The sequence below is a fragment of the Manis pentadactyla genome, chromosome 7 (assembly GCF_030020395.1).
Source record: "Manis pentadactyla isolate mManPen7 chromosome 7, mManPen7.hap1, whole genome shotgun sequence".
Lineage (NCBI taxonomy): Eukaryota > Metazoa > Chordata > Mammalia > Pholidota > Manidae > Manis > Manis pentadactyla.
In genome coordinates, this window is record NC_080025.1 from 44,915,554 (window position 1) to 44,936,688 (window position 21,135).

Consider the following 21,135-nt stretch of genomic DNA (forward strand, 5'->3'; position numbering starts at 1 on the left):
TTGTCCAACATCCTGTGCCCTTCCCACCCTGCTGGACATGCCTTTATGCTCACACTTCTCCTTGCCACCTCCAGCTGATTTTTCAGATCTGTGCTCACAAGTCACTTCTGGAAACTTCCTGAACTCAGACTAAATCAGAGCCCTTTGTAATCCCTCCAGAGCCTGCTTGTCCTTTGTTGTTCACATAGCGTCACTCTTATTCCTTCTCTAAGTGTTTGTTTTACCTCTGCTTTTGCCCATTTAATATCCTTGCACCCTTGGAGACCTAGAGTTTGTGGAGGAACTTAAGACTGTGGTCTCAGTCTTGGGATGGTCCTGAGGTGTGATGGGACCAATCACATATTTGTTTAGTGGATGACTGTCTTCCCAGACACACATGGCTCTTCATAGGAGAAGTTAAATAAGTATGCAAAATAATGTTCAATGGTATCATTATTGGGAATCCTGTTACTTCTATCCCCCTTTCTCTGCTGCTTCTACCAAGCCAGTGGTGCTCAGATCACGAGTTCTTTGTCACACTAGCAGTCACTGGAGCCCTGTCAAATGCGGAGTCTGATTTGGGAGGTCAGGACGAGGCCCAGCAACCAAGTCTTGGGTCAGCAGATGGATCTCTCCTGCTCAGATGCAACTGACAGCCTCCATGGGGCTGTGGCAGAGGCCTGTCCGGCTGCTAGCAGGAGGAACACAGACCATAGCAACAGCGAGGGACCCTGGGAACCTGGCAGCTTGTTTCCAACTTTCCAACTCCAGGAGGAAGCAAAGGTCCTGCTTTAGGAGAATACTGGGGAGAGAATGGTGACTGCCTTCTGCCTGCGGCATAAGCCGACCCATTTAGGCAGAGCTTGCCTCACAGGTGGATCGTAACCGGGAGGAATGGGGTGGGCCTGGATTCTATGTAAAATTCCCCTAAGCAGATGCTGTTTATTCTGCTTCCTGCCTGGGCAGCCAGCAAGGTCAATGGGTGTCAGTCATGTAGGGTGTGATGCTCGGGTGAGCAGGCAGCAGCCTGGCATTGACTTCAGTGTCTCTGCTCTTAGACAATAAGAACATGTTTGAGCAGAAACATCAAGCAGAGGAGCGCTCTTTGGGCTCTGACCAGGGAAACAGAGATGCCTGGATTTTCTCTCTTTGTCTGCAGGTCCTGCGGGCTCCAGGCTCCTCTTATTATGGGGGCTCTGGGCAACCCAGTAAGAGGTTGGGCACTGGCTGGAGAGTTGGGCTTTATTTTAAGTCAGCTGCCTGTCTCCTGCCCTAGGATTTGCATGCATTGAGCCCCAGTGACATCAAATGTGCAGTACACACCATCCGTGGTAGATGGTGTGACTTTCAGGGGGCAGATCGTGAGCATTCTGCTGCACGTCGAGGAGTTCTTAGAATAAAACCCTGCTGGCAGTGTCCCAGCTGATGTGGGAGCTAGCAAACCTTGCCCTGAAATGCAGACAGTAAATACGTGATTCTCTTAAGCTGAAACCAGTTGGACCTTCCATTGACTGACATTTGAAATTCCAGGCATGTTTTATATATTTTTTTCATCTTATAAATTGTTTCTGTCCCAGCACACCCAGCTTTCTAACTTGGAGGGAGCAGAGGGCGGGCAAGCATCTTGCTCGGTGAGGCATTGCCTGAGGAGCCCAGGACCCGCCCTGCTTCCTGCTGGGCTGCGGGGTTAGCCTCCACCTTTGTCAGGCTCTGCATCCCCCATCCTGTCTCCCAGAAGCCTCTTGTATGTGGATGGACATAAGAGGCAGGGGCCGAGGGGTGCCAAAGCAGGAGTCTTCTGAGGGGAAGAAGTGTGTGCTCTGACAGTCAGACTATAAGTATGAACTGATACATGACTAGGGTGAGATTTTTATGATTAAGTGGTGATGAAATACACATAACTTAAAATTTACCATACTGGCCATTTTTTTTTTTTGAGTTGAATTTCTAATTTATATTTGTATTTCACATATACACATTACATATATATGCACATGAAAATGATGTTATTTGTCATTGTATGTGCATTTTTTTTTTTAATATTTTTTATTGAAGGGTAGTTGACGCACAGTATTACATTACATTAGTTTCAAGTGTACAACACAGTGGTAGAACATTTATATACATAATTCGAGGTTCCAGCTATCACCCTACCAAGCTGTTACAATATCTTGACTATATTCCTTATGCTATACATTACATCCCGGTTACTTATTATTTTACCATTGGAAGTCTGTCCTTTTTTTTTTTTTTTTTTTTTTTTTGTGAGGGAATCTCTCATATTTATTGATCAAATGGTTGTTAACGACAATAAAATTCTGTATAGGGGAGTCAGTGCTCAATGCACAGTCATTAATCCAACCCAAGCCTAATTTTCGTCAGTCTCCAATCTTCTGAGGCATAACAAACGAGTTCTTACATGTAGAACAAATTCTTACATAATGAATAAGTTACATGGTGAACAGTACAAGGGCAGTCATCACAGAAACTTTCGGTTTTGCTCATGCATTATGAACTCTAAACAGTCAGTTCAAATATGAATACTCATTTGGTTTTTATACTTGATTTATATGTGGATACCACATTTCTCTCTTTATTATTATTATTTTTAATAAAATGCTGAAGTGGTAGGTAGATACGAGATAAAGGTAGAAAACATAGTTTAGTGTTGTAAGAGAGCAAATGTAGATGATCAGGTGTGTGCCTGTAGACTATGTGTTAATCCAAGCTAGACCAGGGCAATAAAACATCCACGTATGCAGAAGATTTCTCTCAGAACAGGGGGGGTGAGGTTCTAAGCCTCACCTCTGTTGATCCCCAATTTCTCACCTGATGGCCCCCCTGCAACTGTGCCTGTCTTAGGTTGTTCCTCCTTTGAGGAATCTTACCCGTCTCTGGCTAACCAGTCATCTTCCGGGGCCATACAGGGAAATGTAAAGTTGGTAAGTGAGAGAGAAGCCTTACTGTTTGAAAAGGTTAGCTTTTTATTTCTTTGCATATTTATGCCCTGTAGCTTCTATGCCCAGCATTTGTCTTGAGGTATCTTTACCACTTGGAAGAATTATGATACTCGGTAGATTTGATATGAGGCACGAATTCTGTTTAAGGGTTGTAATTAGGAAGGAAGAAGAAAAGCTATAGAAGTAGCAGGCGGAAGAAAACATGGGAAGATTGATTATTTCTTTGACATATCTTCTTGTAGAGTAACTTCAGCATGTATAGGTTTTAAGCTACTACTTAAATTGCACACACACATTAACATAATAGGAGTATATATAGTTACATAACCAAAGCATATCTGTAATTACCAGCCATCTGCAGTGAAACCAAGAAAACCAGTTAGGCACCTTAGGCATTTGTGAAAACTTATCTATGATATGGTGGATATTGTCCAACTGAACTTGAACAGTCTGAGAGAAATCAGACAAATTAAAACAACCCATTCCTGGGGACTGTTCACATGCCATATGTTCTTTTAACAGTAAATAGTTTGTAGTTGTAAGACTTTGGAGCGCTACAATTTGCACTTCTCCAAATTCTTGGTTGAGTTCCAACAGTATAGATCCAGTCCAATTTTGTTGTTTTACTGTATGCACAGGCCAGCTTAGATATCTCCTTCCTCATTCCCATGGCAAGTCCAGGAACTGGTGGGATGAGTGCATCTACAGCTGTAGCAGTGCGTGGATCTTTGTTGGGGTTTTTTGATGATCATCTTCTGGCATGAGTCTTCCAGAGAGTGCAGATGTTGGAAGTTCTTTTTCATATCGTATCTTAGTTCATTTTCAGGGTAGCCCAATTAGGCTTTGATCCTTTGTATAAACACAAACAGACCCTTTGCCTACACTTTTATATGCCCTTTATACCCTTGTGTAGAACTCGTTGGAGGTTACCACACAGGAATTGCCCTTTTTTTTTTTTTTTTTTGCTTTGTTTTTGGTATCACTAATCTACACTTACATGACGAATATTATGTTAACTAGGCTCTCCCCTATACCAGGTCTCCCCTATAAACCCCTTTACAGTCACTGTCCATCAGCATAGCAAAATGTTGTAGAATCACTACTTGCCTTCTCTGTGTTGTACAGCCCTCCCTTTTCTCCTACCCCCCCATGCATGCTAATCTTAATACCCCCCTACTTCTCCCCCCCTTATCCCTCCCTACCCACCCATCCTCCCCAGTCCCTTTCCCTTTGGTACCTGTTAGTCCATTCTTGAGTTCTGTGATTCTGCTGCTGTTTTGTTCCTTCAGTTTTTCCTTTGTTCTTATATTCCACAGATAAGTGAAATCATTTGGTATTTCTCTTTCTCCGCTTAGCTTGTTTCACTGAGCATAATACCCTCCAGCTCCATCCATGTTGCTGCAAATGATTGGATTTGCCCTTTTCTTATGGCTGAGTAGTATTCCATTGTGTATATGTACCACATCTTCTTTATCCATTCATCTATCGATGGACATTTAGGTTGCTTCCAATTCTTGGCTATTGTAAATAGTGCTGCAATAAACATAGGGGTGCATCTGTCTTTCTCAAACTTGATTGCTGCGTTCTTAGGGTAAATTCCTAGGAGTGGAATTCCTGGGTCAAATGGTAAGTCTGTTTTGAGCATTTTGATGTACCTCCATACTGCTTTCCACAATGGTTGAACTAACTTAAATTCCCACCAGCAGTGTAGGAGGGTTCCCCTTTCTCCACAGCCTCGTCAACATTTGTTGTTGTTTGTCTTTTGGATGGCAGCCATCCTTACTGGTGTGAGGTGATACCTCATTGTAGTTTTAATTTGCATTTCTCTGATAATTAGCGATGTGGAGCATCTTTTCATGTGTCTGTTGGCCATCTGTATTTCTTTTTTGGAGAACTGTCTGTTCAGTTCCTCTGCCCATTTTTTAATTGGGTTATTTGTTTTTTGTTTGTTGAGGCGTGTGAGCTCCTTATATATTCTGGACGTCAAGCCTTTATCGGATGTGTCATTTTCAAATATATTCTCCCATACTGTAGGGATCCTTCTTGTTCTATTGATGGTGTCTTTTGCTGTACAGAAGCTTTTCAGCTTAAGATAGTCCCACTTACTCATTTTTGCTGTTGTTTTCCTTGCCTGGGGAGATATGTTCAAGAAGAGGTCACTCATGTTTATGTCTAAGAGGTTTTTGCCTATGTTTTCTTCCAAGAGTTTAATGGTTTCATGGCTTACATTCAGGTCTTTGATCCATTTTGAGTTTACTTTTGTATATGGGGTTAGACAATGGTCCAGTTTCATTCTCCTACATGTAGCTGTCCAGTTTTGCCAGCACCACCTGTTGAAGAGACTGTCATTTCGCCATTGTATGTCCATGGCTCCTTTATCAAATATTAATTGACCATATATGTCTGGGTTAATGTCTGGATTCTCTAGTCTGTTCCATTGGTCTGTGGCTCTGCTCTTGTGCCAGTACCAAATTGTCTTGATTACTATGGCTTTATAGTAGAGCTTGAAGTTGGGGAGTGAGATCCCCCCTACTTTATTCTTCTTTCTCAGGATTGCTTTGGCTATTCGGGGTCTTTGGTGTTTCCATATGAATTTTTGAATTATTTGTTCCAGTTCATTGAAGAATGTTGCTGGTAGTTTCATAGGGATTGCATCAAATCTGTATATTGCTTTGGGCAGGATGGCCATTTTGACGATATTAATTCTTCCTAGCCACGAGCATGGGATGAGTTTCCATCTGTTAGTGTCCCCTTTAATTTCTCTTAAGAGTGACTTGTAGTTTTCAGAGTATAAGTCTTTCACTTCTTTGGTTAGGTTTATTCCTAGGTATTTTATTTTTTTTGATGCAATTGTGAATGGAGTTGTTTTCCTGATTTCTCTTTCTGTTGGTTCATCGTTAGTATATAGGAAAGCCACAGATTTCTGTGTGTTGATTTTGTATCCTGCAACTTTGCTGTATTCCGATATCAGTTCTAGTAGTTTTGGGGTGGAGTCTTTAGGGTTTTTTATGTACAGTATCATGTCATCTGCAAATAGTGACAGTTTAACTTCTTCTTTACCAATCTGGATTCCTTGTATTTCTTTATTTTGTCTGATTGCCGTGGCTAGGACCTCCAGTACTATGTTAAATAACAGTGGAGAGAGTGGGCATCCCTGTCTAGTCCCTGATCTCAGAGGAAATGCTTTCAGCTTCTCGCTGTTCAATATAATGTTGGCTGTGGGTTTATCATAGATGGCCTTTATTATGTTGAGGTACTTGCCTTTTATTCCCATTTTGCTGAGAGTTTTTATCATGAATGGATGTTGAACTTTGTCAAATGCTTTTTCAGCATCTATGGAGATGATCATGTGGTTTTTGTCTTTGTTTTTGTTGATGTGGTGGATGATGTTGATGGACTTTCGAATGTTGTACCATCCTTGCATCCCTGGGGTGAATCCCACTTGGTCATGGTGTATGATCCTTTTGATGTATTGTTGAATTCGGTTTGCTAATATTTTGTTGAGTATTTTTGCATCTACGTTCATCAGGGATATTGGTCTGTAGTTTTCTTTTTTGGTGGGGTCTTTGCCTGGTTTTGGTATTAGGGTGATGTTAGCTTCATAGAATGAGTTTGGGAGTATCCCCTCCTCCTCTATTTTTTGGAAAACTTTAAGGAGAATGGGTATTATGTCTTCCCTGTATGTGTGATAGAATTCCGAGGTAAATCCATCTTGCCCGGGGGTTTTGTTCTTTGGTAGTTTTTTGATTACCGCTTCAATTTCTTTGCTGGTAATTGGTCTGTTTAGATTTTCTGTCTCTTCCTGGGTCAATCTTGGAAGGTTATATTTTTCTAGGAAGTTGTCCATTTCTCCTAGGTTTCCCAGCTTGTTAGCATATAGGTTTTCATAGTATTCTCCAATAATTCTTTGCATTTCCGTGGGGTCCGTCGTGATTTTTCCTTTCTCGTTTCTGATACTGTTGATTTTTGTTGACTCTCTTTTCTTCTTAATAAGTCTGGCTAGAGGCTTATCTATTTTGTTTATTTTCTCGAAGAACCAGCTCTTGGTTTCATTGATTTTTGCTATTGTTTTATTCTTCTCAATTTTATTTATTTCTTCTCTGATCTTTATTATGTCCCTCCTTCTGCTGACCTTAGGCCTCATCTGTTCTTCTTTTTCCAATTTCGATCATTGTGACATTAGATCATTCATTTGGGTTTGCTCTTCCTTTTTTAAATATGCTTGGATTGCTATATACTTTCCTCTTAAGACTGCTTTTGCTGTGTCCCACAGAAGTTGGGGCTTAGTGTTGTTGTTGTCATTTGTTTCCATATATTGCTGGATCTCCATTTTGATTTGGTCATTGATCCATTGATTATTTAGGAGCGTGTTGTTAAGCGTCCATGTGTTTGTGAGCCTCTTTGCTTTCTTTGTACAGTTTATTTCTAGTTTTATGCCTTTGGGGTCTGAAAAGTTGGTTGGTAGGATATCAATCTTTTGGAATTTTCTGAGGCTCTTTTTGTGGCGAATATGTGGTCTATTCTGGAGAATGTTCCGTGTGCACTTGAGAAGAATGTATATCCCGCTGCTTTTGGATGTAGAGTTCTATAGATGTCTATTAGGTCCATCTGCTCTACTGTGTTGTTCAGTGCTTCCGTGTCCTTACTTATTTTCTGCCCAGTGGATCTATCCTTTGGGGTGAGTGGTGTGTTGAAGTCTCCTAGAATGAATGCATTGCAGTCTATATCCCCCTTTAGTTCTGTTAGTATTTGTTTCACATATGCTGGTGCTCCTGTGTTGGGTGCATATATATTTAGAATGGTTATATCCTCTTGTTTGACTGAGCCCTTTATCATTATGTAGTGTCCTTCTTTATCTCTTGTTACTTTCTTTGTTTTGAAGTCTATTTAGTCTGATATTAGTACTGCAACCCCTGCTGTCTTCTCGCTGTTGTTTGCCTGAAATATGTTTTTCCATCCCTTGACTTTTAGTCTGTGCATGTCTTTGGGTTTGAGGTGAGTTTCTTGTAAGCAGCATATAGATGGGTCTTGCTTTTTTATCCATTCTGTTACTCTGTGTCTTTTGATTGGTGCATTCAACCCATTAACATTTCGGGTGACTATTGAAAGATATGTACTTATTGCCATTGCAGGCTTTAAATTCGTGGTTACCAAAGGTTCAAGGTTAGCCTCTTTAGTATCTTACTGCCTAACTTAGCTCGCTTATTGAGCTGTTATATACACTGTCTGGAGATTCTTTTCTTCTCTCCCTTCTTGTTCCTCCTCCTCGATTCTTTATATGTTGGGTGTTTTGTGCTGTGCTCTTTCTAGGAGTGCTCCCATCTAGAGCAGTCCCTGTAAGATGTTCTGTAGAGGTGGTTTGTGGAAAGCAAATTCCCTCAGCTTTTGTTTGTCTGGGAATTGTTTAATCCCACCGTCATATTTGAATGATAGTCGTGCTGGATACAGTATCCTTGGTTCAAGGCCGTTCTGTTTCATTGTATTAAATATATCATGCCATTCTCTTCTGGCCTGTAGGGTTTCTGTTGAGAAATCTGACGTTAGCCTGATGGGTTTCCCTTTATAGGTGACCTTTTTCTCTCTAGCTGCCTTTAACACTCTTTCCTTGTCCTTGATCTTTGCCATTTTAATTATTATGTGTCTTGATGTTGCCCTTCTTGGATCCTTTCTGTTGGGGGTTCTGTGTATTTCCGTGGTCTGTTCGATTACTTCCTCCCCCAGTGTGGGGAAGTTTTCAGCAATTATTTCTTCTAAGATACTTTCCATCTCTTTTCCTCTCTCTTCTTCTTCTGGGACCCCTATAATACGGATATTGTTCCTTTTTGATTGGTCACACAGTTCTCTTAACATTGTTTCATTCCTGGAGATCCTTTTATCTCTCTCTATGTCAACTTCTATGCGTTCCTGTTCTCTGATTTCAATTCCATCAATGGCCTCTTGCATTCTATCCATTCTGCTTATAAACCCTTCCAGAGTTTGTTTCATTTCTGCGATCTCCTTTCTGGCATCTGTGATCTCCTTCCGGACTTCATCCCATTTCTCTTGCGTATTTCTCTGCAGCTCTGTCAGCATGTTTATGATTCTTATTTTGAATTCATTTTCAGGAAGACTGGTTAGGTCTGTCTCCTTCTCTGGTGTTGTCTCTGTGATCTTTGTCTGCCTGTAGCTTTGCCTTTTCATGGTGATAGGAATAGTCTGGAGAACTGGGACGAGTGATGGCTGGAAGGACTTCCTTTCTTGTTGGTTTGTGGCCCTCCTCTCCTGGGAGAACAGCGACCTCTAGTGGCTTGTGCTGGGCAGCTGCACGCAGACAGGGTTTCTGCTTCCTGCCCGGTTCCTATGGAGTTAATCTCCGCTGTTGCTGTGGGCGTGGCCTGGCTCGGGCAGCTACTCCAAAGTGGTGGAGTCGCGTTGGAGCAGGAGCTGCTGGGAGGCTATTTATCTCCGTAAGGGGCCTCCCTGCTCCCTGCAGCCCAGGGGTTAGGGTGCCCAGAGATCCCGGATTCCCTACCTCTGGATTAAGTGACCCGCCCTGCCCCTTTAAGACTTCCAAAAAGCACCCGCCAAAACAAAAAAACGACCACCAAAAAAAAAAAGAAAAAAAATTTTTAAATTAAAAAAAAAAAAGTTTTTAATTAAAAAAAAAAAAAAAGGTTGGTCGTTCGTTTTTCTTTATTCTCCGGTGCCAGCCTCAGGCCTCTGCTCACCGGTCTTTCTGCTCTGTTTCCCTAGTATTGGGGTCCCTATCCCTTTAAGACTTCCAAACAGCGCTCGCCAAAACAAAACAGTAAAAAGCAAAAAAAAAATGGCTGCGCGCTTTTCTTATGTCCTCTGGCGCCCAGCCTCCAGTGCCTGCTCACTGTTCTTGCTGCCCTGTTTTCCTAGTATCGAGCGCCCTGCACTCTGGCCCGGATGGCTGAGGCTGGGTGTTCGGCAGTCCTGGGCTCCGTCTCCCTCCCGCTCTGCCTGCTCTTCTTCCGCCGGGAGCTCGGGGGAGGGGCGCTCGGCTCCCGCGGGGCCGGGGCTTGTATCTTACCCCCTTCGCGAGGCGCTGGGTTCTCGCAGGTGTGGATGTGGTCTGGATGTTGTCCTGTGTCTTCTGGTCTCTATTTTAGGAAGAGTTGTCTTTGTTATATTTTCATAGATATATGTTGTTTTGGGAGGAGATTTCCGCTGCTCTACTCACGCCGCCATCTTCCGCCCCTCTGTGCAGTTATTTCTTTAGGATAAATTTCTGGAAATGGAATTGCTATGTCAGATTCTTTGGGCCAGCCAGTGGGCCCCCAAAGAAGAATTTTCTACAGGAGAATTGAACCTGTTTAGGGCTTGAGTTGCATCCCTAACTAGAGCAGGGCAGGACATAGGGAAAGGTGGCGGAGCAAGCCCCTGGGAATCAGGCATGACAGCTGTCCCTGCCTGCTCCTGTACTGGTAACCCATGTCTCTGGGGAGCGAGAGAGCTCGCTGACACTCACTTTTCTCAGCTGCCAAATAATTTGAGGACTGAATAAGGTGAACTTCCTAAGTTACTATTAGCATAGGTATTCCTGGAGCTGAGTAAATATTACTATTATTATAAAATATCCAGGGTCTGTATTTATACTTTAGTAAGGTCCTCATGTATAAATAAGTGTATGTATTTGCACATATAATATACACACACACATACATACATACATACATACATACATATATATATATATACACACATACACGCATGTATATACCTATATGTGAGATAAAATGCTTGCATAAAGTGAGGCCAGTTGCATTCCCTGAATAATCTGGAGGAGACAGGAATTTCTAAAAATGTTCATGTTCATCAGAACAGGTGACTCATTGTCAGGTGTTTAGAAGTCTCCTGCAAAATGAATTGAGAATTCAAAGCCTACCAGAAATCACGTGAAAACATGAGGTTGAGTGTTAAGACAAGACTGCTGCCCACATCCACAGAGGCCTATGTTGGGTGTTGGTCTGATGGTCATTCTGGCTAATTCAGCCCATTGTGATGTTGTCTCCTCCTGGATCCGTGGGTTCCAGACCCTCAGCTGGCCATAGATCCAGAGCTGGGCTGCGATTTAAGCTGGAGCAAGGCTGCCCATCACTTAATTAGCTGTCATTTGGAACCCACCCAGAGTTCAGAGAAGGCAGGTTCAGGCAAACTGGGCCAGCCGCACTCTGATCTGTCAGAATTATGGTCACACCACTCCCAGGTGGCGAACACATCTTTAGGTTGATTCTTTCCAGGAACACTTCCTCTTAAAAATGCTCTCTCTATTTTTTAGTTGTCCATTTTCCATTAATATCAAAGAGTGCCAATTATTGATTTTGAAAAGGTCATGTAACCCAGAAGGCATTTCTGAGGAATGGTATACTCTTGAACTCCTATGGGGAGCAGTACTTACAAGCTGCTGGGTGTTAGTGGGTGATTGTAGTAACCTGTGGTTGGACACTGCCTCTTCATTAAGCCCTTGCATGTTGTTGTCATTTTTTAAGGAGGAAGATGAAGGCTCGTGCTCCCCCTCCTCCTGGAAAGCCTGCCACCGTGAACGTGCACAGTGAACATAACCCTCCCCAAGATGCATCCCCTGGCCCTCAGCAGAACCTGCTCAACATGAAGGAGAACCTGCAGAATAGTGTGGTGGCCATCACCGTGGTTCTTCCCAGTGGGCTGGAGAAGAGGAGCGTGGTCAATGGGAGGTAAGGCCGGGTGCTTTGGGAGGGGTCACTGTGGTCCAGTTTGCAATCCCTAGGAGAACTAAGAGGGTCACACCAGATGTGTTGCACTTCCTGCTGTGACAGGTGGGACCCGGGGGCCGGGGCTGTACATCTGGGCCTAGGCAGCAGCATCTCACCTGGAGTGACTGCATGCTAACTGGCTCCCTCACGGCTCACCTTAGTCCTTAGGAGAGCAGACACTGCACGGCTCCCTTCTGTTAGTGGAGTGGACTCAAAAGGAAGGGGAGGTCACAGGCCTGTGTGCAGCTCAGGTGGGTGACCAGCTGCCAGAGTCCTCACTGCATTCTTGCTGCTGCAATCATACAGCCAGAGGGCAGCCTCCTGGATTAACTAACCATTCAAATGTCCATGTATGTGATATATTTACATATTACTGTAGGGGTGAAAAGATAATCTGTAATGAATTTTACAAATGATAACAACGCAAGCTTAGTTTAAGGAGCAAACTCTGACCCATGGATTTTAAATTTAAATTTTAACCAATTTCCATACTGGAGATTCCCACCTGAATTCATTCTCAAAATGGTTTTGCCTGTGAAGGTACCTGTGGTAAAGGTCAGGTGCCACTTACTTTCCCCACATCAATTGTAAAAGGCACGTTGAAGCACTGGCAAAACCTCCTTCATCCATAGTGTTAAGATTTTTATTATCAATAGAATTTCTAATTTTGATGGATACTAATCAAAATATATCATGGTTGTGTTGTTTGATCAATTTTGTACTCCTGTTGTTACTGATGAGTTGATCTGTAATAAGATTTCCACAAAATCACAGGAAACAAAAAAATTAAATTTAAATGTTTATATAGTTTTTATTGTGGAGAGAGTATGATAGAGTGATCAACTATAAACACTTTTAAACATAAGATATATTTGTATAATTCTGAGGCATGAGTGAATAGGAGCAATATTTCTAGGAAAACAAGGAGAACAAGAAATGATAAAAGAAATCTTGAAAAACAGTTTGCTCAAATACTTCTAAGTGTATAATAGTGGAAATCATCACTCTGGGTGTTTTTAGTCTCGTGGATATATTGAAAACAGCAGTGGAACAGTTTTATTTAAAATATTATTATTTGGATTCTACCTGAAATTATATCCTTTGCAACAATTTAAACTTTATCATGAAAACTTTAGGTGCTGACTTAATGAGCAAAGGTGCAATATGTTTTAAAACTGGTTTTAAGACTATGTCAATGAAAATCTGAGGAACATTGCTGTGGGCCACATCATACTCCTAGGATCAGAGCTGTTGAGTCAGGGGTATAAAATCTCCGACTATGCTGGGTGATGACAAACTTCTTTCCAGAATGGTGCCTCTTGGGAGTCCCAGGGCTTGCTCCTTACAGGGTGCCCTCCTCCTGGGCCGTCTCAGCAGTGAGGACCTACATCCGTCCGTGCAGGAGGCACCCAGGCCTGCAGCTTCACAGTCCACAGGAGCCCATAGGCAGTGCCCTACGCTAGCTCCCAGGGTTCACGCAAGAGATGTCCAAGTTAACAAGAGTTTCTGTTTCTCTGTTTTACAGAGCCATCCTTGTTCTAAGTACAACTGGAGAAGCATACCAAATTTTATAGGTTTGCAAACTACTTGAGTAGATGAATGAACTTTATCAGTGAGTGTGCTGTGGTTTACTCACCATTGTTATATTTTGGCCCAATTTCTAGTTACATTTTTTGTTTTAAAAACCCCTTTATGAAGTTTTAAAATACTGTACAAAAACTGTACATATTTGATATAGGCAATCTGATGTGCTTGGAAGCAAGTGTACACCCATGAAACCATTGCCACCATAAAACTAATTGTATATTTTTTAAGAAAATGGCCTGTGGGTCATGTCTTCATGCTGTCATACATGGTTCAGTTTTACAAACACATGCAGAGGGATAAGATGCCTGCCATCTTGAAAAATAAGAATATTGTTTTGGAAAATGTTTTCAAGCTGAATACATTCTTCCAAGTGTATCTTTATTTTTTCCCCTTACAAAATAGAAGCTATCACAGCAAAGTTTTTCAGTATAGCTATAAGAATAGGCATAATCTTAGAGACTGTTAAAATACTTAACTCTTTTCTACTAGTAAATTATAATCCCTTCTCCAGTGCCTGTAGGATTAAGTGAGTCAGAGTAGCATCCTGTGGGCTTCCTTAACTGGGTTAACTATTGCTAGTGTGATAACTATTGCTGATGCAGCCTCTCACTTTGGGAATAGGTTTTATGTATCACACTCTTAAATAATATAAGAGTGGGCTGAAGTCAAATTCCTGACCCTTGCTTAAAATAGATCTACTAGTTGTTCATCTATGTGGCTTTTCTTTTCTGTTTTATTAGAGAACATGCCCACCTTTTCATAGGGTAAGCAGGTAGTTTACAATTTATAATCAGCCCCTTAGCCATGCTATTTCTCACTAGGAAAGATTCTTTCATCTCTATGAGACAATACATTAGTAATTGGAGTCTGATGATTCCATTCTGCATATGGCAATGACTTTTTTAAAGCTTCCTTTGGATTTAGAAACTGAAATAGAAGTCTAGTCTACTCTTACAGAGGTGAAGAGAATGGGATTCGGTGTTCTGGGCCATTCATAAGGAAATGCTCTGGCGTACACATAGGAATGGTGTCACAAGCACTGTGCCTGGCTGCTGGCCAGAGGCCTCCAAGTCCATCACTTTAATTGAGGCACCTGTAAAGAAGATCTTTGAAGAGACAACACCCTCCACCATGAGAGCGCTTCATAAGCTATGTCAGGCATCAGAGTGTTGGCACTGTGTCATTCTGATGTGGTAAATAATTAGTCATGTCCAAGTTGGTATTCATACCCAAGGGACCCGGGACAAAAAGGGGGTAAGTGTTTGCTTTGCAGAAGAGAGGAAATCCACTCTAGTATTCAGGCTTGCATTTCTGACTCTTCAGTCATCATACCCCCTTTACTGTAGACATTGTTAACAGCTGTGCAGGGGTGTCTGGGTCCTGGCCCCTGTGAAACAGCACAGGGCTCTCACTCTATAGGCTCTGGACCAACATGTTCCTTCTAGAGAGAGCCCACCTGTTCCAAGATGAAGGGGAGGCAGGCTGGGAGCGCCCCCAGCCCTGGTCTGTCCATCCGCCCGGGCCACCCAGGCTTTGGGAAGCCCTTTGTGGAGGGAGCAGATGAGCTCTGAAGGGCCGTGGCCTGGCCTCGCCCCCTGGTCAGCTCATGGCCCTGTGGCTGGAGCTTCTCTTCTCTAGCACTCAGTTAAGGAAGTGACCTGGGAAAGGGCAGCTTCAGGGCTGGGGAGCTGGCCAGAAGACAGCTGTCTAAATAGCTGGCTAACAGTCAGGTTTGGTTTGGTTTAGTTTAATTTACATTTCCGTTTGAAGAATACCTTTTTTTAAAAGACTCTATTTTTTAGAGCAGTTTTAGGTTCACAGTGAAGTTAAGCTGCAGGTACAGAGCTTTGCCATGTGGCCCCTGGCCCTGCACATTCTCAGCCTCCCCATTAACAGCATCCCCATCAGAGGGGGGCATTGGCTGTGATCAGTGAACATACACAGACATGTCTGCACCCAGGGATTATAAGTGACAATAGGACTCACTCTGTGTGGTACACTCTGTGGCTTTGGACAAATGTATAACGGCATGTATCCACCATTATAGTTTCAAACAGTATTTTCACTGCCCTAAAATCTTAGAAAAAATTTCAGGGACTCAGAGTCCCTGTTTGTCACATTAGTTAGAGGTGAACCCCACTGAACAGCTTAGCCCACATAGTGTGTTTGGTCATCCAGTCCTAACTCACACTTTCTAGTGAATACCTCCCTGCAAAGTTTCTGCCTCCTGAAGGCTTTGTTTGGGCTAAGTCCAAGAGACACAAGACAAAATCCCTATTCCATGAAGAATGTGATCATTGGCCTCCAAGTTCTCTGGTGTTTTCTCTATGGAACTCTTTCCAGCAAGGAACTCAACAAGGTTAAGGGGCTGACTGTAGATTATAAATGACTTGCTCCTCCTGTGCAAAGGTGGTGTGTTCTTTACCAAACCCACCGTTCAGTGGTTCACAGGGGATGCCAGGTTGTTTTGGACTTGACTCTAACCCAGTCCTACATAGGGGAAGTCCTGCTGAATGATACACTACAAAGGTGTGAATGATCATTTTTTCATTGAGTGAAATACATACTGAACACCTAGATTTTCTGAGGCACTGGGGCACGAGGAGGAGGAGGACATCCCAGCAGCAGAGGGGAATGAATAGCATTTGCAAAATGACCCGTTTGTCTAAGAAGTGGGGAGTTTGAGCTGCTGGAGCCCAGATGGAGGAGGAGGCACGTGGGCCTGGACATTTGGGGTGGCATGTCCTTATAAGGATATCCTGCAAGCCATCCTGTAGCTCCACGGGTCTCAAACACAGTGGCACATGCCACCAAGGTCACAAAGTTCTGGTACTAGGCAAGTCATGAGAGAACAGGTGTATCAGAACATTAATTTTCCTCAAACATAGGGGAAAATAGTTTTATATTGAAAGTAACATACAAAATTGGTGTATGTTTTTAGAATAAATACTAACAATCAATTATCAGATATTTGGGCTGTGTTCTAGCATCCTAGGGGGCTCATTGACTCCCCTGACACGTGAGAAGCACAAAAAAGGCCTGCTTTGGCCATGACCCGGACACAGGAGGCTTTAAACTCTGAAGCAAAATGACCTTTGAGAAATAGGTCAAAGATGGTGAGGTAGAGCTAACAGAAAACACAAAGTTAGTGGGGTGAGAACCTAACCAGAATGCACCCCTCATAGATACGACCTGTCCACACCAGTCCAGGTAACCGCTCACAGCTTCACATCTGGCCAGGACATCTGCCAGGCTCCTGGCCTCTGCACACCTCCTGTGGATAAAATGACAGTTCCTGTGGCCAGGATTCTCACCTGGCCCTGGTTGGCTAGCTCACTGCTCACTTGTGGGCAATACGTTAGTATGGCTCTATATAAAATAAGAACTCTGGCCAGTGTTCTGTGCAGGATGGTGGCACAGCTGCAAAGCTGCAGGAGAGCAGAGCAGAGGCTGGAGTGAAGTTGCTTGGGGCTGAAACCCATTGGCAAAACATCTCCTCTGTCCAGGTCAGGTACTCTGACCAGCATTGTCTTTCAGTTTCCAAAGTTGAATGCCTTCAGAGAAGGCTCGTCCCCTTGGTAGCATAACCCAGACTGTCCGGAGGGTCACACATTGGCATCTGCAGCAGCTGCCTGGCCCCAAGAGGCATTTGGGTTTTATGAGTGTGGGGCTGGCTCTCTGAGATTTGGTATTTCGTTCTGATGACTGGGCTGCTGACTTGTACCTGAGATGCAGCCCTACACCCCTACACCCCTTCCCCAGTCACTGGCTGCTGCCTTGTTCCCTCATGTCTCACCTATGGGCCCAGGGCCTGGGCTGCTCTAAGACTGGATACTCACCCATGACCCCAGCCTTGAACCCAGAGCCCTGCCTGTGGCTAGCCAAGTTCCTGGTGCTGGGCTCCTTCAGCCACCCGTTCTCATTGCAGGCTTTTGTGTTCTGACCATGTTCTTGTACAGACCGCCTCTCAGGGGCCCGCTCACATTGTGTCATATCGTACCTCCTGATGCTGCAGGTCGCTGCCAGGCTGGACAGGAGTTTGCCTTGCCCAGGGTTTGGGGCACAAGGAACCGGGCCATGGTCAGCCAGTTTAAGATTTGACAAGGCACGCTAATTAAGTGTGTTTGTTTTAGTACCATGTCCAGAAGCAGCTAGCTCAGTGTACTTTTGTAAGCTTGGCGTTGAGGGACCCATTCATCCAGCCAGTGCACAGATACTCAGGCCCCACTTCAGAGCACTGGTGCTTGGGTTCTCAGAGGGTGGTCCCAGGTGGCATGGCCTGGGACCTGTTACAAACGCTAATTTCCAGACCAGACCCTTCATCAGGAGGCCCTGGCGTGGGGCCCAGCTATCTGTGCTTTGACCCACCCACCCAGATTTCTGAATACCTGTTGAACTTTGAGAACCCCTGCTTCAGAGACTGCCACTGGCTCTGCTGGATGTCAGGGTGATGGGATGAGCATGCAGTCCCCAGAAGTGAGCCCAGGGTCGCACTGACATGATGGCATGAAGACAGAGGGTTGTAGGAATGATTGATGTAGGCAGCTTTGGTTTGCATTTTAGAGGTGCTGTCCTGGAGAGGCTGATGCATTATTTGGCTCCAGCTGTATGGGAACAGGACTTGGCGCCTCTGACATCCATGTTCACACTCTGTGATCCCCAGACGGCCTGCTCACTGTCGTCTGGCCCCTGAGTGCCCTCTGCACTTGGGGAGCATGGGAGTATTGGCACATTCTTTCCTGTTCATTGCTCTAACTCTCCTCCAGGATTTCAAAAAGAACCACGTGTGAAGGAAGACAGGTTTTCCTACTGATGTCACTGACTTGTGTATAAACTTCTTTTGTGAATTGTGTATTTTTAATCAAAACTTATAAATTGAAGTGTATTTGACATGCAAAATTATATTAGTTCTTGGTGTGCTAGTGATTCAACATTTATATATGTTACAAAATGCTTGTCAGGATAAAGGTATTTACCTTCTGTCACCATACAAAGTCATTACAATATTACTGACTGTATACCTTGCAATCCCTATGACTTACTTATTTTAAAGCTGGTGCAAAAATATTTTTTGAAGTCTGTACCCATTTGGAAAATAATATTTCTTTAAAGAAGGAGGAGAAAAATTCTACTCACTTTTTAAATTTAAAAATAGAGACCACAACAAATGCTGAAAAATTAGCTTCACCTCTGTGTTATGAGCACTTAGAAGACATTTGGGGAACAGATATTGAGGTTGGAAAGAAGATTTTGGGGAGCAATGGGAAAGGGGCCCCTGGGATCTGCGCTAGAACCCCCTCCACCACTGGTAGTGTGGTTTTGGCTAAGCAGTCCTCTTTATTACTGTTCATTATATTTTACTCTTTCTTTGAATTTGGGGTTAGTGATTGAGAGACCTAGCTCAGACTTCCTTAAAATACCCAGCCTGGGCAGCTGGAACAGGGATAATTCCCACAGTTCTGGAGGCTGAAAGCCCAAGATGAGGTGCTAGTGGGTGAATCTCACACGGAGGTCTCTTCCTGGCCTGTAGGCAGCCACCATCCCTGTGTACTCACATGACCTCTGCTTCATGGGTGTGCAGAGAGAGCAAGCTCTCTGGTGTCTCTCCTTGTAAGGACACTAATCCTATCAGATTGGTGCCCACCTTCATGACATTTAACCCAAATTGCATTCTTGGAGGCCCCATCTCCAGATACAGTGACATTGGGGGTTGGGGTTCAACATGAACTTGGGGGATACAGTTCTGTCAATGGCAGTGTTCATATGGGGGGTGACTGCTGGGACTGAGGAGGTGTGCTCTGGGTCCTTAGCACTGATGGTCTAATCAGCTTCCGTACACTTGACTTTTCATTTAGCATTCTGAGGGTGTCTGATTGCCTTAAGTTCCCTCTTTGTCAGATGGTGGAAACTTTTATTCTGCAATGTGTCAAAGATGCTAATTAAAAAGAATCTTGGTATATCTTCATATTCGCTGAGACCAGGCTAGTTCAGCCACAGACAGATGGGATGCTCTGCTCTGAGCCAGGTGAAAGGAATCACTGCATAGAATCCTAAAGAGAAAAAGCAGGAACAGATTAACTCATTTATTCAGCAAATACAGCACACTTACCACATGCCTGGCACTGTGCTCAGTGCACTATGAAGTGAGCGATTCATTTAAGACTCTTTAACAGGTGGACACCATGTTTATGCCCTCACTGATGAGGAAACCAAGGCAGGTCTCAGAAGTGCTGGGCGGTGTGCCAGGACTCCTTCCGGGGCCGCTGCCTCTCCGTTCCCTTCTCCATGCTGCTGCCGGGGGCCGGTGCCCAGCCCCTCCTCTGGTGGCTGCATGTGCAAAGCTGGGGATCTAGGGTAGCTGGGAGGAGGGCAGGGCAGGTTCAGGATGATGGCAATGGGTAGGAGTAACCAGGCAGCCTATGCCAGTTGCCGGAGGTTCTTCCTGTGGCTCAGTGGCACTTGGACCTGCTAAGAACCCGTGCAGTTAGAGAAGCCATTGTTAGAAAATGGCTCCACATTGTTAGAAAATTTTCTCCACACTGACGCCCAGTTAGAGAAGCCATTAACCCTGTGCAGGCTGAGGTCTGGTGAATCTGTAAGGACCCCCAGGGCCAAGCAGTACCACTGTGCCCTGCGCTGGGTACCACTCCTGTGGGTGTCCATTCTCTACCTGGGCGGATTCCCCAGTAGCATCAAAGGAGCCTTACTGTTTGGGCTCCAGTGTTTTAGAATGCCAGCCAATACAGATTAAATGGTGTGGCAAAAAGTGGCAAAAGGCCACCCACTCACACCTCATTCTGTGAGGACATAACCCTGAAAACCATGTAGGGAGAAAGCAGTAAATGAGATCATGTTGGAAAGGGTCTGGTGTGACCCACACAAAGCGGCAGACCCTGCAGGAAACATGAGATGAGATGAGATGATTTTGTCCCCAGATCTTCCAGTTTGGGCCTGTGCAGCTTCTTAAATGTAGCCCAGGGTAAGTCTTCATTGGGACGCTGTGTCCATCTGAGAGTCAGAGGTGGCCCAACAGAGAGCAGGACCCTATCAAAGCCTGAGCTGTCCCCCCAAACCTCCTCACTTCCCTGGAGACACCCTCTGTCCTGCTGGGGTTCGGCTGCTAGGGTGGATGGTGTCCAGTTTGCTCGCCCAGGTCGAATCGGTGAAGGCTCTGTGCTCCTCAGACAGCACATACAGTGTTCTGGCCTCTGGTGTTTAGTTTTATTATCATGTCTTCACTGTGTTTTATTTTTATGTCTTGCCTCTCCTTCCTCAAATGTATGTGAATTTGAGGAGGTAGGCCTCCAGTGTATGGATTTTTCAGCTTGGGAACTCTTTCCTTCTTGCCTCACCCCTCCAAACCTGTGGTCAAGAAACTCCTTCCATCCTCAACTGTGAAAAGTGTCTCTGCAGCTTTGTCGTCGGGCCCTGGGAAGAGCCGTGTCCTGCATTAGAGTCATGGGAGAGTGCAGGCCAGTTTTGTTGAGTATTACCAGCCAATTGTGGAGGAAGTCCATTCCATGCAAGATAGAGATTCGGACACCCAGGTATTTATTAGGAGAGGAAATAAATACTATGTCAGTGCCATGCTAGTACATTCAATGAAGTGCTGGCTTCTGTGACGGAAACACGAGTTCACTCTGTGTATTGGAGGAAAATCCATCCCCAGAGCTCGCTGCTCCCTCTCCTAACACTTACTTCAGTGTTTCCAACCTGCCTACCAGCTACTGGTTTAAACTGGCAGCAGGCACCCCCAGGAGCCTGGTGTCTCGGTGATCTGAGTTTTGGTATTTGTTAGACAGTTTGTGTTGGTTCACTTGGGGGCAGCAGAGGGAGGGTGGGGCTGAGGGGGAGTGACAGCCGCAGGCGGA

General features: G+C 44.3%; 1 protein-coding gene across 7 annotated transcripts in view; it reads left to right on the plus strand.

The window, feature by feature from the left end:
• The window catches only part of COBL (cordon-bleu WH2 repeat protein), a 288,379-nt gene that overhangs the window by 96,226 nt on the left and 171,018 nt on the right, over positions 1-21,135 (plus strand). For all 7 annotated transcript variants that reach the window (XM_036918805.2, XM_036918804.2, XM_036918802.2 and 4 more), the window contains exon 2: positions 11,435-11,638. In XM_036918805.2, the coding sequence (XP_036774700.2) occupies positions 11,435-11,638 (204 nt within the window). The remainder of the gene's footprint in view (positions 1-11,434; positions 11,639-21,135) is intronic.